This window comes from Rhinichthys klamathensis, unplaced genomic scaffold (assembly GCF_029890125.1).
Source record: "Rhinichthys klamathensis goyatoka isolate OS25496 unplaced genomic scaffold, OSU_Roscu_1.1 h1tg000746l_1, whole genome shotgun sequence".
Classification (NCBI taxonomy): domain Eukaryota; kingdom Metazoa; phylum Chordata; class Actinopteri; order Cypriniformes; family Leuciscidae; genus Rhinichthys; species Rhinichthys klamathensis.
Window position 1 is genome coordinate 23,687 of NW_026607155.1, and position 15,467 is coordinate 39,153.

At 40.7% G+C, this 15,467-nt stretch overlaps 1 protein-coding gene across 1 annotated transcript in view; it reads right to left on the reverse strand.

The window, feature by feature from the left end:
• slc4a10b (solute carrier family 4 member 10b) overlaps positions 1–15,467 on the reverse strand; it is a 91,158-nt gene that overhangs the window by 22,487 nt on the left and 53,204 nt on the right. Inside the window, exons 10-11 of the mRNA XM_056242708.1 lie at positions 12,863–13,020; positions 10,139–10,226 (exon numbers count right to left, since the gene is read on the reverse strand). Of these exons, the coding sequence (XP_056098683.1) occupies positions 10,139–10,226; positions 12,863–13,020 (246 nt within the window). The remainder of the gene's footprint in view (positions 1–10,138; positions 10,227–12,862; positions 13,021–15,467) is intronic.

The following is a 15,467-nucleotide window of genomic DNA, read 5'->3' on the forward strand; positions in this document are numbered from 1 at the left end:
GAGGGAGAGAGAAAGGGAGGACAGATCTCAGTGCTGCGGTTGGCAGCACATGGTGCATCGTGGGCATACACTGGCATGACCCCCCCTTTTGCACTGTGGCATCACAAGCTGTGGCGCAGTGATGTCACCAGGTGCAGAACACGTAAAGTTGTCCCGTGCACGCAGCATGTGCTTGGTGAACTGCAGTGGTCTGGGGCACCGGTTGTCTGTTTGTTCAGATGCCTTGCGTGGGTGGTTGGAGGGGTATGAGGGGTGGTTTCTCATAGTGGGCATTGAATTGTCCTTGGTGAGCTGGAAGGTGCAGGGTAGCGAATTCAAACCTTCATGTGGTGCTGAGGCTGTGTCTTCATGGCTGGCTGCGGGAGTTCCCGTGACCTTGAAGTCTGGCTCTGCGGGAGTTCTCGTGACCTCTGTGACCTGACAGTCTGGCACAGGTGACCTGTCTGACGGGAGGGGGAGAGGTTCCTGAACTTGAGCCCAAACTTTCAGCTGTTTGAAGTCCAGTAAAGGCTCAAAGCGATCTAACAGGTCTTTGCCAATTAGAAGTGGGTGAGTGTTCATTTGTGAGATGTACACTGGGTGGATCAGACCCATAGAGCCAAGTGTAAGGTGAACTGGAGCTACCTGTTCGAGCCGAATGTCGTTCTGGCTGTATGACTGCACAGTCAGCTCACACGTTTGAGATGTGAGAGTTCGATCTTGTTTCTTAGCTTTGAATCTGAGTCTTTCAAAAAGTTCAGCTGATATTAAAGTGAGGTCTGAGCCCGTGTCGACCAGGGCTTCAAGCCTCACCTCATTTTCCAGCGTGACAGCCAGGTAGAGTTTCCGGGCCACCCCCTTTTGGATTAGGTTCCCCAGAAATCTTGGCGTCGGGGCTGGTGTGGTGATCGATGGGTAGTTAGGGCTGGTCTCGGGTGGTTCGCTGCGGAGGCAGTTAACCAAAACAGCATTTCCTGGTCCTTTGTGGTGTTGGACCCAGTCGTGGGAAACTGTGCTGTCATGCTCAGGAAGTGCAGCTGTCAGCTGAGGTGGCTGGATGATGCTGTCACTTTGTGATGTGACAGCTGGCTCTGTGGCCTGTGGCCGACGAGCAGTGTTCAGGGTGCTTGGTCTTACGCTTAGACACAAGACGTCGGGCTCATCCTTCCTGTGTCCCTTGTGAAGTTTCCTGTGAAGAAGCTCTTTCAGCACCTTCAGGATCTCCGCCGTCTCTGACGGGGCCATACGATTTCTATCTGATGTGGGCTCAGACCTGGGCTCATCGGTGGCATGTCGAGAGGGGCTCCATGGCCTGTTTTCTGGGCTTGGGGTTCTTGGTGATGGGGGTCGGCTATTTCTGGGTCGCCGGCTGGTTTCCCAGAATCTTTCAGAGCGCTCGCTCTGGTGTCTAGGACGCGCACCATCACAGTTGTGCTGCCCTCTGTTGGCCTGGAACGGTTCTGACTGTCTGTGAAAAGGGCTGTGGTGTTGTGGGGCGCCCTCTAGAGCCAGCTCTGAGTAGTGCTCAGAGACAGAGTAGATTGTGTGGTCTTTCAAAGTCTTTTCGGACACAATCTTTTGCTTAATGTGAGCTTTGTGGGCCAAGTCTCGTAGCTGTTGGGTAGACATGCTACGGGGACAGGCCAGGATGCCTAAGTGATGACTCAATGTGGGATGCAGATTTCGAAGGAACAAAGTTCTGAAATTGACATCCTCTTCCATATAAGGCTGGTTCCGTGCTCCGAAGTAGGCTTGTCGGAGTCGGCTGTAGTAGGTCTGTGGGGTTTCAAGTCGGGCCTGCTGGAGGTCCATGGCGGTGAACAACCCTTGGTCTGATTCTGGATCAGAGAATTCACGGATCAAAGCTTGTTGCAGCTGCTGGTAGTCCGTTTTGATAGTCTCTGTTTGACGGTCAAGGAAGCTGCGCACATCACAACTGGACGTAATTCTTAGCAGGTACAATCTGTCCCAAGCGGTCGCGTTGGTGACAGTTTGTAAGTGAAAGTCAATGTCTTGCAGGTAGGCATGCACGTCGTGGCCTCCTGCAGGGTTCGGAGTGAACGTAGGGATGTGTCTGGCCAGTTTGTCAAGTTCTTTGGGGGCCGTGCCGTGGTTAGGGGCAGGGGTTCTCTTGAAGGCCCCCCTCCTTGCTGCTGGCGGGGGTTCTTGTGCGCTGGCTAGTGGTGTCTTGAACGGTGGACTTTCGCCCCCCTTTTCAGCTCTTAGCTCTTGGCTGAAAGATGCGGACCGGCTGGTCAGGGGAAACTGTGTGGTGTGTGTTTCCCCTTCCCGGTCACTCTGCAGTCTATACGAGTGTTTCAGCTCTGTGCGGACAATGTCAAGTTCGTATTCGAGATCGTGTCTCTGCTGAACAAGCTCGTGGATTTTAGCTTGGGCCGCTAGCAAGTGTTTTTTGCAGGCCTTGGCTTTAGTGTCTCTTTCTTTTAATTCAGTCTCTGCTCTTGCAAGGAGAGCTTCACCATGTCGGAGTTTCTTGTCGAGTTCCTCTCTGCTTTCTTTCTCCGACTGCTCTCTTTGGTCTGTGTCCAGACGAAGATCAGACAGGGCTTTTTGGAGTTTTTCCACTTTTTCTTGTAGCTCTGGGTCTGTTGCATCCTTTTTCCCGCGCTGGTCGTGGGTCTCAAGGAGTAGCTGGTCCAGACGAGACTGAGCGTGGGTTTGGTTCCTCCGGGCCTCCTCCACTTGAAGCTTTAGCGTTGCGGCTTCCTGCTCCAGGTTGATGCCGTGTCTTTCGCTGAGCCGTGCCTGGTTGACAAGTGTGTGAGCGAGATGTCCAACGATTTTGGCCCAGTCTTTGTATTGGTAGCTCTGGGTTGGATCGTGTTCCATCAGCTTGTCCAAGTCGGCGTCCAGCTGCTCTTGGCTCGGGGGCTCTGAGTCACCAGCTTCCTCGGGCAGGAAGGTAGCCGTCATGGCTGTCAGCCATGTGTCGAGGTTGTCCCAGTGGGCTGCGGGACTGGAGGCTCGGGACATACTGGCTCACTGTGGGCGAGAGAAACACAGCACACACACAAAGAGACCAAGACAAGTTCGTTCTACCGTTAAGGAATTATGCTAATACGGGCTATGCCGTCTATGAGAATTTTGGCTAACTGATGCAGACAGTTAGATTGGGACAATTTGCGTAGGTCAGCGCAGGGCCTAAATAAAGATTTTGACAGGGCGGCAGCCTAGGGAGTCACGTGGTGACGCTAGCTGCTCAGTGGTCGATCTATTATTTAGCTGTCTTCCAGTGTCTCTCATAGGTTCTGTCTCAAAACAAAACAAATCACAACAGAACGGAAAAATAGTGAGATAGAAAAGATTGCAGTAAAATGAAACAAAACAAATTAATAGGTCTGTAATGAAATGGGAGATATACTAACACAGAGAGTGTTGCAGGGGATAACGAGGCCTGAGCCTGCTCTCCAGATGGGTTTTACCTTATTTAGTTTGCCTGGGTGACTTGTGGTCACTCTGGTTGGAGCCAGCGTCGTGGTTAATCCTTCCGTCGTCCCCACACTCAACCGCCGTGTCCCCGGGCCTCTCTGTTCATCTGTACCAAGGTGCGTTCCTCTCAAACAATCTGCGACTTTGGAGTGCCAGATTGCTGATGACACAGTTCATGTGTCGCACCAAATGGAAAGAGACAGAGAAGTCCGAGACTCACTCACGGTCCGCGTCGGTAACGCCGGTCAGACAAACCAGCTTGCCGGAAACCAACCAGAGATGCCTGTCGAATCACCACAGTGCCCTAGGGAATTCTACGTACAAATACAGAACAGGATTTAGCAAGCGAAACCTAAAGTGAATTAAGGCTTTCTTGTTTATCCAAATTGAGTAATTATGTGTGTAGAAATAAAGGCAAAGGCTTTACTAAATAATAATAAACAAAAGGAAATTACGATAATGTTGGTAATTATCAAAATGACCTAACCCAGAAGAGAAAATAGAGAATAAGGAAAGCCAGATGAAACACGGAGGAAGCAGGCTGTCGTAGCGTGTTTGTGCCACAAGGGTACGTACTTCCTCAGTGGTGGCCCACCTGACTTGAATGGACAAACTTAATTCAAATCAAATTCAACGAAGGTTAAATCAAATTTAAATAAGCATGTAAGAAGAATTAAAAGGAAAATCAGAATAATATCCGATAATCACCAATGATAGCAATGAAGTATCATTAATAATTATGAAATAATCAAGAGAGAAAGGTAGAACTAAAGAGCAGGCTGAACGCAGGAGGAGGTGTACCGTAGTAGTGGGTTTTCGCCACAAGGGGACGCACTTCCTCTCTGTCGTTAACCTGGTTGAATCAGCCACCTTAATTTAAATTTAAATTCAAAGTTGTTTGAACCAAATTCAAATAAGCGTGTAAAGGAAGTTCAAGATCAGAATTATATCTGATAATAGATCAGATGGCTGAATAGACAAACTTAATTAAAATTAAAATTTAAACTTGTTAAACTCAATTTAAATAAGCGTGTACAGAAAGTTCAAGATCAGAATTATATCTGATAGTAAATCAGAGGGCTGAATAGACAAACTTAATTTAAATTAAGATTTAAACTTGTTAAACTCAATTTAAATAAGCGTGTACCGAAAGTTAAAGATCAGGATTATCTCTGATAATAATCAAGATTACTGCAAGGTATCATTAATAATTATGAAATAATCCAAAGAGAGAAGTAAATCTCTATCAATTAATATGTTAAATAGCAAGATGTAGTAATGTAGGTCTATAGTTTGTGTGTGTATTTGTTGTATGTATGTTATGTATTAATGCAGCCTTGAGTCCAAGACAAATTTCCTGGAAAAGGACAATAAAGTATACAAACAAACAAACAAGTAGCAATAAGTGATTCAAAACAGAATTGAAAAGAGAGAGTGAAGAGACTCGACAGCTGCGAACCGACCTAGCAGGAGACGGCCATTGGATGGCTTACTTCCCTCTAAGTGGGTCAAACAGTGGCTGAGTCTGAGCTGAGACTTCACTCTAAATTTTAATCCAAATCCTGTCTGAATCAAACTCAAACCAAGTACAAACCGTCAGAGGCAGGAGAACTATCTAACGTTCAACAATATTAACACAAGCAAAGCTTTCCAATGCGAATATGTATTGAAAGTTAGACTGCAAAGTTCCTAATCACAGGGAAAATGAAAAAGAACGAGAGAATTTTTAGAACAGAGTGACCTGTTTGCGAATGCCCACACGATGGCGCAATTTTCGTTCATGCGGGGTGAAGTAAGGGCGTGGTAGTACTTTGAGACTGTCACACTCTTAAAGGTTGCCCTCTTGTGTTTGTCAGCGGAATAACAACCAGCCTGCTTCAAATGTGATTCAAATCTAAGGGCACGCCCCGTTACTGCATAGATCACAAACATAAAATTTAAATCTCGGCGGATTTTTGGTGCTATATTTCACAAAAGTGTGTGGCAGGATTTCTTCGCTGCACTACACGTAAATTGTGGACAACAGGAATTAGGCATCTGTTTTTCGGATCCAAATAACATTTATCAAATAGCATTTATGAAAAATGTTTTCAGTGTTGGATTTTTTCGGTGCTATGTTTTACAAGCACATCTAGCAGGATTCGTCACTGCGTTGTGCGAGAGAAAACAGGAATTATTCATCTGTTTTTCGACTCCCATAACATATATCAAATAGCACCTATGATTAAATATGCTTTAGGTTTTTACAATTGAGTAGCTACGTCAATGTTTAACCAGGAGTTTTATCGTTAATCTAACGATTATAAGGCCTTTTTAAGAATAGTGAAAGAGCATCGTTTCACTAAATCTTGTCTTCACCCTGTTAGAATAATCTCGTTCGGGCAGGGGAGTTTTTAATATTAAAATGTAGCGCGTCTTTACAGAGGCAATTTTAATATTATTAGTATAACTGCAGTTTAATTTAGCAATTAACAGTGACTAAAATGTTAAGACATATTTAGCAGCTGTTAATGTGCTTACCTGAATTCGGCTTTGTGCCTTTACTCAGTTTAGTCAGTGAGTTCGCGCTGCGCGCTTTGGCTCACGATTCGAAACGCGCATACAATACTAAATAACAATATAGGCCTACACATAGATTGAAACTGAATTGCTCATAAACAAATTTAAAATGTGCCCGCATTCTCCACCAAAACTCTGTAAAGTATTTGGGCCATTGGGGAATATGTATTCAATATTTAGTAATTACAAATTAATAACTATTGATACGGGTTTGACCCAGATAACAATACATGTTAAAAATCACCCGGCAAAGGGGTTACGCAATCTGTTATGAACGACCGAATATAATGGATGTATAATCAATTATTCATACAGATCGGCAAGATAGATCAATTGTATTTATCAATAATTAAATCATAACGAATTATAATTCAATATTCATATACAAATCGTCTGGAATATATAGATTCTTAGGATACTCCTCAATGGAATTAATTATTATCGAATAATCTGTTTGTCCAGCAAACTGGTCATGGATCTTCATCAATTTCCACAGAGAAATTACCTTTAAGAGACTCGCAGGAAGAGACGATCTTTACGGCCGTAAAAGATAGCTCTCCTGTTTCGTCACAATACTATTTAAAGTATTATACCATTTCAAAGCTTATAGCTGATCGAAACATTTAAGTGATTTGAAGTATGAGCACAGGCAGAATCAATCAATGAATATATGTATTTAATAAAGGTGATTACGTATACGGTTAATAAACGTTACAAGGAATAAATGTATTTACAAACACAATAAAACATCGAGGAAGGAGAATGCATATAGAAAGAGAGAGAGAGAGAGCTGGTGAGTTTGGCAAAATTCATCAGACACAGAACCGTTAAGAGAGACAACTAGTCAAATCGTACCCTAATTAGGGCAGGCAATCTTAGCAGTATTTAGATCTCGGTAGGAAAACGAATACTTGCTGATCTCTCGTGTACGTGTGTGTGTGTTCCGAACCCGGTCAGAGGTCCTTTCCGGCGCGCCCGTGTGGCGGGATGTTCAAATCGTCCGTTGAAGGTGTTGCCAAAGAAATGATTCAAACTAAGTTCATTTCACTCGCCGGTGAGAATGAACAAAGGAGAATACAAAAAGGAAAATAAAACTGAACTAGACAAACAAAGGAAAGATGGGTCATCGCATGAACACGAGGTCCCGATGGACCAAGGAGTCACATGATGGAGGAAGAGCAGTCCAGGGTACCAGCCAGAGAGGGAAGACAGAGAGAGAAGCGAGCGAGTCCAGTTCTCTTTTAAAGGAACTGGAGTCCACACCTCTGAGGTGCGAACTAGCCAATGACATTCAACAAAACTCTTGGCGGCAAAATTCTCTTTGTCTTGTCAAAGCTAAATTATGGCCGCATTCACAGGTTTTACGATCAGTCAGAATTTGTTCAGAATCATTCCAAAGATGGTAAAACATAGTAAAATACATTTTATGGCTTGTTCAATTACATAAATGACCTTGTCAGGTCCCAAGCATTCTGAACATAGGAAGAAATACATTTTAGGAGAGTTATATTGCAAAGTTACATTAAAAGCATAATTAACTGCCCTTGCAGTTTGTTTTAAACTAACACACACTCATAGATCCCTTCATAGGACCTGGGCAATCGACAAACATAACAACATATCAAATATACCTCAGTAAATGTCTTTAAATGAGGGGAGTAGTAAAAGTTCATATATGTGTGTGTGTTTGTATCTGCGTGCATTGAGCACCCAATAGGGGGGGGGGGGGGGGGGGGGGGGGTTCTCTGGAATTCCTTTGAAGCTTGGACTAGTGAGTGGGAGAATGCAGGGTTAGTCTCTGGTGAGTGTCCCAGAGTCGTAAACGTGTTAGAAGCAGACTTGTTGGCACCAAAGTCCAGTAATTTTCATTAATCCTAAAAACTTTGGGTTTTAGGAAGAATGTGCTTTATTTGCATTCAGGACAGAGTCAATGATTTACCCCAGATACCTTACAAAAGAAATACAACCCCAATGAGTATCTGAAACGAAATGAGGGTAAATAAACGATAAACCATTTCTTTAAGACTACATGCAGGAAGCCTGGAAAAAAGTACATTTTCACATTATCATGCTATTTAATGTCTTAAGATGTTGCCTTAGCAACATGAACCAGCAGCTTGGCACAAGGGTGGTTTTCTGTCTAATTAGCAGTCATTTGCGTGTTATTAGGGCCGTTCTGTAAGTCTCCTCTGCACCTCAAAGACTAAGTGAGAGAGAATCTGCTGAGCTGTGAAAGACCTCAGGAGTTTCCTATCCTCTCATCTTCAGTCTGCATGAAACCCGCTTTATTAAAGCAATAATAATACACTCAAGGTAGTGAATTTGTAGGGGTGTTCTGGATACAATGCAATACACAGCAACAGTAATATGATAAAAGACACCAACGTTCATGATTTACATTTATTAATATTAATGGGTACGTTTGAATGTTTCCATTATGCATCTTAAAATCAGGGTCGACCCAGGCTCTGTTAGTGGCCTAGGTGAGATTTAAATAGCGGCCATAATAAAAAAATATATATATTCTAATTACTGCGAATGCTTATCTTTCATATTAACTGCAATTTACTATAACATGCATAGTGAAAACGACACATATATGAAGCAAATAAATGGTGATAATAAAACAACTAACAAATCTAGAAAAAAGAATCACACAAGAATGAAACAAACTACAAATTAACAAAAGTGCAATCAAATAGCCTCTTACCTTGCCATTTTTGAGCATACACTGGAAAATGACATTCTCACACTTTACATGAATGCTTTAGACTACAGTCCTATGGTTTCTTTTAAAAGAAGAGCTGAGAACAGGCACGCTTAACTCCCAAACCGTTTATGGGTGCGAGTTATAAAGAAGTTATCAAATAAAGATGAAAAACCGCACTCTCTAGTTATATCTCATATATTTATTAATACCATGTCCATTCAGCCTAAGCCATCATCAGTGTGTCGACACATAGGAGTTTTTTAGTAAAGTAAAAGCAAGCAGCAACATAACTGAAACAACATTACAGAAGCTTACATTTTATTTTAATTTTTTTAAACACTGTACTTTACTTGCAGTTTAAATCAAGCAAAAACGTACCCAAAGTGTTAGTGTTGGTATTTCAGAATAGAACACAAACATCAGTGTCTGCCATGAAGAGTCGTTAACTTGTGATTTCACAAATTTTTTCACTAAAATAAAGCACAGTTTAAGTGGTGAAAGCTAATGGCAAAACTAATACCTATGATAACTGAGCTGTCATGTATAATTAACGCATTATGGTGATGTATTATTCACGTCATGATGCAGGCAGTGTTTAAATTAGTCCAATATAACATGTTGTCAACTATAAGTTTGTTGTTGTTGATGTCAGCTTTGTTATCGAACTGCTCCATTTATAATCACTAAAAAGCTCTTTATTAATCTCTTATTTACATCGTGTCTACACTTCGTTTGTTATAATGAGAGTATTCGCGAGAGTGCAGAACTCTGAACTGAACAAAAAAAACTTTATATACTTAAATGTCTCTGATTGGCCACTGCGTTCAAGAGATCAACAGATATATCTGTGATTGGCTTCATTGCTCATCACTGCAAAAACACGTTGTAAATAGAAACCCTTTGGTGTACTCCAGAAATTTTACAAAAAATTGTTTTTAAATCACATTAGTTTGTTTTCTTTAAATCACCATTCAGTAAACAAGTACATTTTAAGTAATTTTACATTTTGTAGGTTTTTCCCTTTTCATCCTGTTCGTCTTTTGTAAAACCAACAAAAGCCAGTTCCTGAATGACATCATCTTCCACGAAGTGACATCATTTTTGATAGATCTGATTTAACTCTAAAAACTTTGATTAAATTACAGAAATCGGAATGATAGAATTTTTAAAAACTGCAAAAAAAACTTTTTACAGAGGCTTAAAGTGTAAATTGCAGGTGAAATTTTTCACGAACATAATGCAATGTGCTTACTAAACATAAAGATAAGAACCGCCCACAATTGTTTTTTATGTTTTTTATACCAAAATGCAGCTCATCCAATCAAAATGTTTCATTTTGAAATATTCTAAAATGCATCTGTATCAAACATACAAAGTGAACACAAACAGTACCTTGTTAAAAGCAGTATCTAACTGTAAAACAATACCATGCTCTCTCACCTCATCTGTCATCAAGGTCGCAATTGATCTGCCAATCTCGTGATATTGTGGCCCTTTACCCAGAGGCCCCAGCAGGATGAACAGGAATCTGACAGATCAAGCACAAAACAGCAATGTAACTGGTGTTCTTCTGTTGAGTTTCACAAAGCAAACTTGGGGCCCTATTTGAACGATCTAAGCCTATGGTCCAAAGCAGGGATGGGCAACATCGGTCCTGGAGGGCCACTGTCCTACAGAGTTTAGCTCCAACCCTGACAAAAATTACCTGCCTGTAACTTTCTAGTAATCCTGAAGACCTTGATTAGCTTGTTCAGGTGTGTTTGATTAGGGTTGAAGCTAAACTCTGTAGGACAATGGCCCTCCAGGACTGAAGTTGCCCATCCCTGGTCTAAAGCACACAGTGCAAGTTCACTTTTACTAGTTTAACGGGTCGGATGGTCTAAAAGGGCCGTCCCTATTCTCTTAAAGGGGCACTTGGCAACTCTAGTGATTTCTTCGCTGATTTTCACTTTTGTTGTCGCATGTTTTCTCATCGAGCTCCCCCTACAGCTGTGCGGTGTATATTTTCACATCACTGTCGTAAAAAAACACACTTGCGGCGCCCTCCTCCCACTTTCTACCGCTGCTCATGTGCATTTGTTATTATCGGAGCCGGCCAACTTTATTGTGTGGAGCTATGTCTACCGAGTGGGTGATACATCATACACAGTATCATAGAATTATGTCAAATTGCCATAAAGCAGTTCGTGTTTCTCGCTCGTTCTCGGTTCTCACGAGACTTCCTATTTCCAACTTACCGGGACGTTATGGTGCGTTCACGTGCTATGGAAAATATGATATTTTCCACTTGTGAACTGGTATTTACCCGTGTGTTGCATTCAAGTGCTTTTGTTGTCGTAATGTGGTAAAAAGATGGAGATCCAGACCTGTTATTATTTTAGATAGCTTAAGTCATCTGCTACAGCAAGAAAATGATTTATCAAAACTCAAACGGTAAATAATATGCTGTATATTTTCTAGATCATGAATAGTACATATTTTTACCATTCACGACTCTTGCGTTGCTCTCCGCCATTTTGAAAAGGTCAAAGGTTATCTCATCTCGGCAACTCGTGCATCAAAATATTCTATTTTGAATATAATATTCAAATTAGAGCTGCCCAGTGGAAAATACCACATGAGGGTGTGTTCATGTGCATTTTCTAAACGGTTTTATTAAGTTGAAATAGTTGCAAAGTGCCCCTTTAATGAGTAATGGGTGTGTTTTGAGCTTTGCGTGGAAAAAAAACAGAGTCTCATCTCCCATTCCCTTTAAAAGCCAGTTGCGTTCGCGCCACGGCGGATTCGCTATTTACACGACAGAATTTGCAAATGGAAAAACTGAACGTGTCTCCAAAGCGCAAACAGATCTGCTCGTGCGCGCGGTTAAAGCAACACCATCGACGGGACAAGCCGGATTCCACCATATCTTTATGTAGACAATAATAATCTTTTACATTGTAATCCTTTTTTTTATATATATATTTTAGTGCTGTCAAACGATTCAAATATATTTAATCGCGATTAATCGCATTAATGTCATAGTTAACTCGCGATTAATCGCAATTAATCGCACATTTTTATCTATTTTAAATGTCTCTTGATTTCATTTTGTCCCATTATTTTTTCTCATTTTAATGCTCTTATCAACATGGAAAAGTGGATCGGCTTGCTTTGTGCAAATGTTTTTTATTGAAAACAACATTGACAATACTGTGTTCAATTTCACACTAACATTCTCACTTGGAGCAAATAATCTCTCACACAATGTAAGTCCATCAATAAAAAGGTGAAAGAAATACTGACGAGGTCCTGATATTGACGAGGAGGCGGAGAATTCGCATCAGCTGTGTGTGTGTGTGTGTGTGTGTGCTTGGCCATAAAGTGGTATTTCAGACTGGACGTGCTGCGATGATGATAGCTCAGTTCACAACGTCAAAACACTGGAATTTGGCAACTTTTTAAAAAGTAAACTTTCCATTCAGAATCTTATTGGCATACATTTCGGCGTCTCGCGCTCGCCATCCACTCAAAACGTAACGTTAACCAACTATTTGGCCGGCTCGCAAGCCTAAACAAGTGTGTGCGGCGTCGGCGTGCCTGTTGTTTTGTTTCCGGTCTAGCTAGATCCGCTTGCGCTTTGGTCGACGAAGCAATGTAGCGTCCTGTAACTGTTGCAAAAGCATGTGAAAAAAACTACAAAGTTTGCTAGGCCAAAAACACCGTTAATCACGCGATAGAAAAATTTACGCCGTTAAAATGGGTTTGCGTTAACGCCGTTAATAACGCGTTTAACTGACAGCCCTAATATATTTGGCATGTTTGTGTGCTGCTGCGTGTAATAACAGTGTACGCGTGTTGAGGACCCACCAATAGGCGTACATTAAAAACACGCTCTTTAAATAACAAAAACAATATTGCGCCATTGACTTTAGACCAGGTTTTTGTTGGTCAATGGCTCAGTCTATTTCAGTTCCTCAAAATAGTAACGCGCCAACAATGCGCCTGAACACTCAGACCAGCAGCCCATGGGTGAACAAATAGGCGCAAATGCATTTGCTATTTAAACAACGAGGCGCAGGACGTGAAAATGAAAACTGCGTCGGGCTGAAACTAGCAAAACACACTTGCGTAGCGCCTGGCGCTGCATTGCGCCGGGTGTATGATAGGGCCCATGGTGTTCACCTGGTGGTAATGGGCACTTCTGCCAGGCCGTTGAGCAGAACGGCAGGAGAGAGGCGGACAAACGCCACCACAGGCCTGTCCAGAAACTCCAGCTCTCCAACCAAGACATTCGAGGCCTCCGCACCTGCAGGGATCTTCTTCATGAAGTGCAGGTCTATCTACACACACATTATTATGCAGGAGTTACTAGGTGAGAAATACACATGCATATTGAAAACAAAGTCTTGCATGGATGTTTTGAACAGGTTTGTATGGAAGCTTGTTTCCGCCACTGAATAAAAAAATAAATAATAATTGCGACTTTTTATCTCACAATTGCGAAATATGAAGTCAGAATTGTGAGAAATAAAGTCGCAATTGTGAGATATAAAGTCGCAATTGTGAGAAATAAAGTCGCAATTGCGAGATATAAAGTCGCAATTCTGAGAAATAAAGTCGCAATTGCGAGATATAAAGTCGCAATTGTGAGAAATAAAGTCGCAATTGCGAGATATAATGTCGCAATTCTGAGAAATAAAGTTGCAATTGCGAGATATAAAGTCACAATTCTGAGAAATAAAGTCGCAATTGCGAGATATAAAGTCGCAATTGTGAGAAATAAAGTCGCAATTGTGAGATATAAAGTCGCAATTCTGAGAAATAAAGTCGCAATTGCGAGATATAAAGTCGCAATTCTGAGAAATAAAGTCGCAATTGCGAAAAAAAAGACAGATTTGAGACTTTTATCTCACAATTCTGACTTTTTCTCACAGTTGCGAGTTTACATCTCGCAATTCTGACTTTATAACACATAATTGCAAGTTTATATCTCGAAATTCTGACATCTTTTCACAGAATTGTGAGATATAAACATGCAATTGCGAGTTATCAGGCCAATTCTAAGGGAAAAAAAGACTAACTTTTTTCCCCTCAGAATAGTTTATATCTCACAATTCTGACTTTATAACACGCAATTTCTACTTTATATCAATGAATTCTGACTTTATATCTCGCAATTCTAACGTTATATCACGCAATTGCGACTTTATATCAATCAATTCTGACTTTATATCAATGAATTCTGACTTTATATCTCGCAATTCTGACGTTATATCACGCAATTGTGACTTTATATCTCGCAATTGTGAGAAAAAAATTCAGAATTGCGAGATGTAAACTCGCAATTATGAGAAAAAAAGTCAGAATTGTGAGATAAAAAGTCGCAATTACCTTTTTTATTTTTCATTCTGTGGCGGAAACAAGCTTCCATAGGTTTGTCATACAGGCCTTAGGCTGTTGAAATAATTGGACACTTTAAAGAGATTTGAAAAGTTCAATAGTGAGAAAACTATGGGAAAAAAAGAATAAATTTGTTCAGTTACTATACATATAAAAAAATATATATATTAATTTACTAAAGGTAGAATAGAACAGATCTAAAAAAATCTAATTCAAAATATCAACAAAAACTATAATAGTATATTAATTATACTAAAATATCACTGGTTGTAATAAAAATCTTAACCCGTTTTTCTGCTAGTATACTGGTTTTGTCAAGCCACCGTAATTCTGCAACCCATTCATATCCAGGATTCTGAGATTTGATCATCAAATCTTGGAATATTATAAAGCACGGAAAAAAACAAATCCTGTGCGTGTGCACATAGGCCTATATAAAGCTTTTTGCAGAATTTAGGTTACTACGGAAATGTGTTCTTAGACTGGTTTAGGGTCAAAGTTCAAGATGATCTATACAGCCAAAGAGATTATGTATACTAACATAATGGTCATGACAAAAGGTCATGTGTTGTGTAAGATTTCATAATGTTATTCTTTATTTTATTACAGTATTTTATCATGACTCTTTGTGATCCCAGACAGCACTCTCTTCTGTTCATGGGATCACAACCATAATACCCACTTAATGCAAGAAACAGAACAGTCTAATGTCAGGTAAAGAGGGCTTCAGCCACAATGTGTTTAAACCATAATCCCTTTCCCAGAACAGACAGACGGCGAGATAATTTTCAGAGAAAATCGACAGACCTCTATGTACTTTACTGAACTGTAAGACACTTTACATACTGTACAAATGTTAGTTGTTTTAACAGAAACTACCATATATGATGTAAAAAAAAAAAAAATTTACTCTTTCCCTGCCAGTGTTTTTAAAAAACATTACCAGCCACCGCCAGTGTTTTTGATCATTTTCACAAAAATTTCATGGCCCCCAGAATATTTAGTTTTTTGAACATCTGAACATGCAATATACATATAAAGAGAGAACAGAGCCTCTGCTTTTAAACAAACAACAACGTTTTATTCTAGCATCAAGCATTCTTTTTTATCAACACTTGTATGTGGGTAAGTTTAATAAAAAAGTAACATTTTGAACAAAAAATGAAAAAATCACGTTTTCTTCTAAGACTAAAACGTGCATGAGTAATGCTTTTATAGCTGGTTTTTGCTTCTTTTTTGCCTGTGTTTTGAATTTGATCCGGAGATTTCGTACTCTTTCAGAAGATGCATAATAGCGCCCCCCCATATAACAGTGGAAACACTGAAAGCCGGAAAATTTCATCAAGGAAAGAGTTAATAGATTTACCAGCACAACTGGCATTGCGTA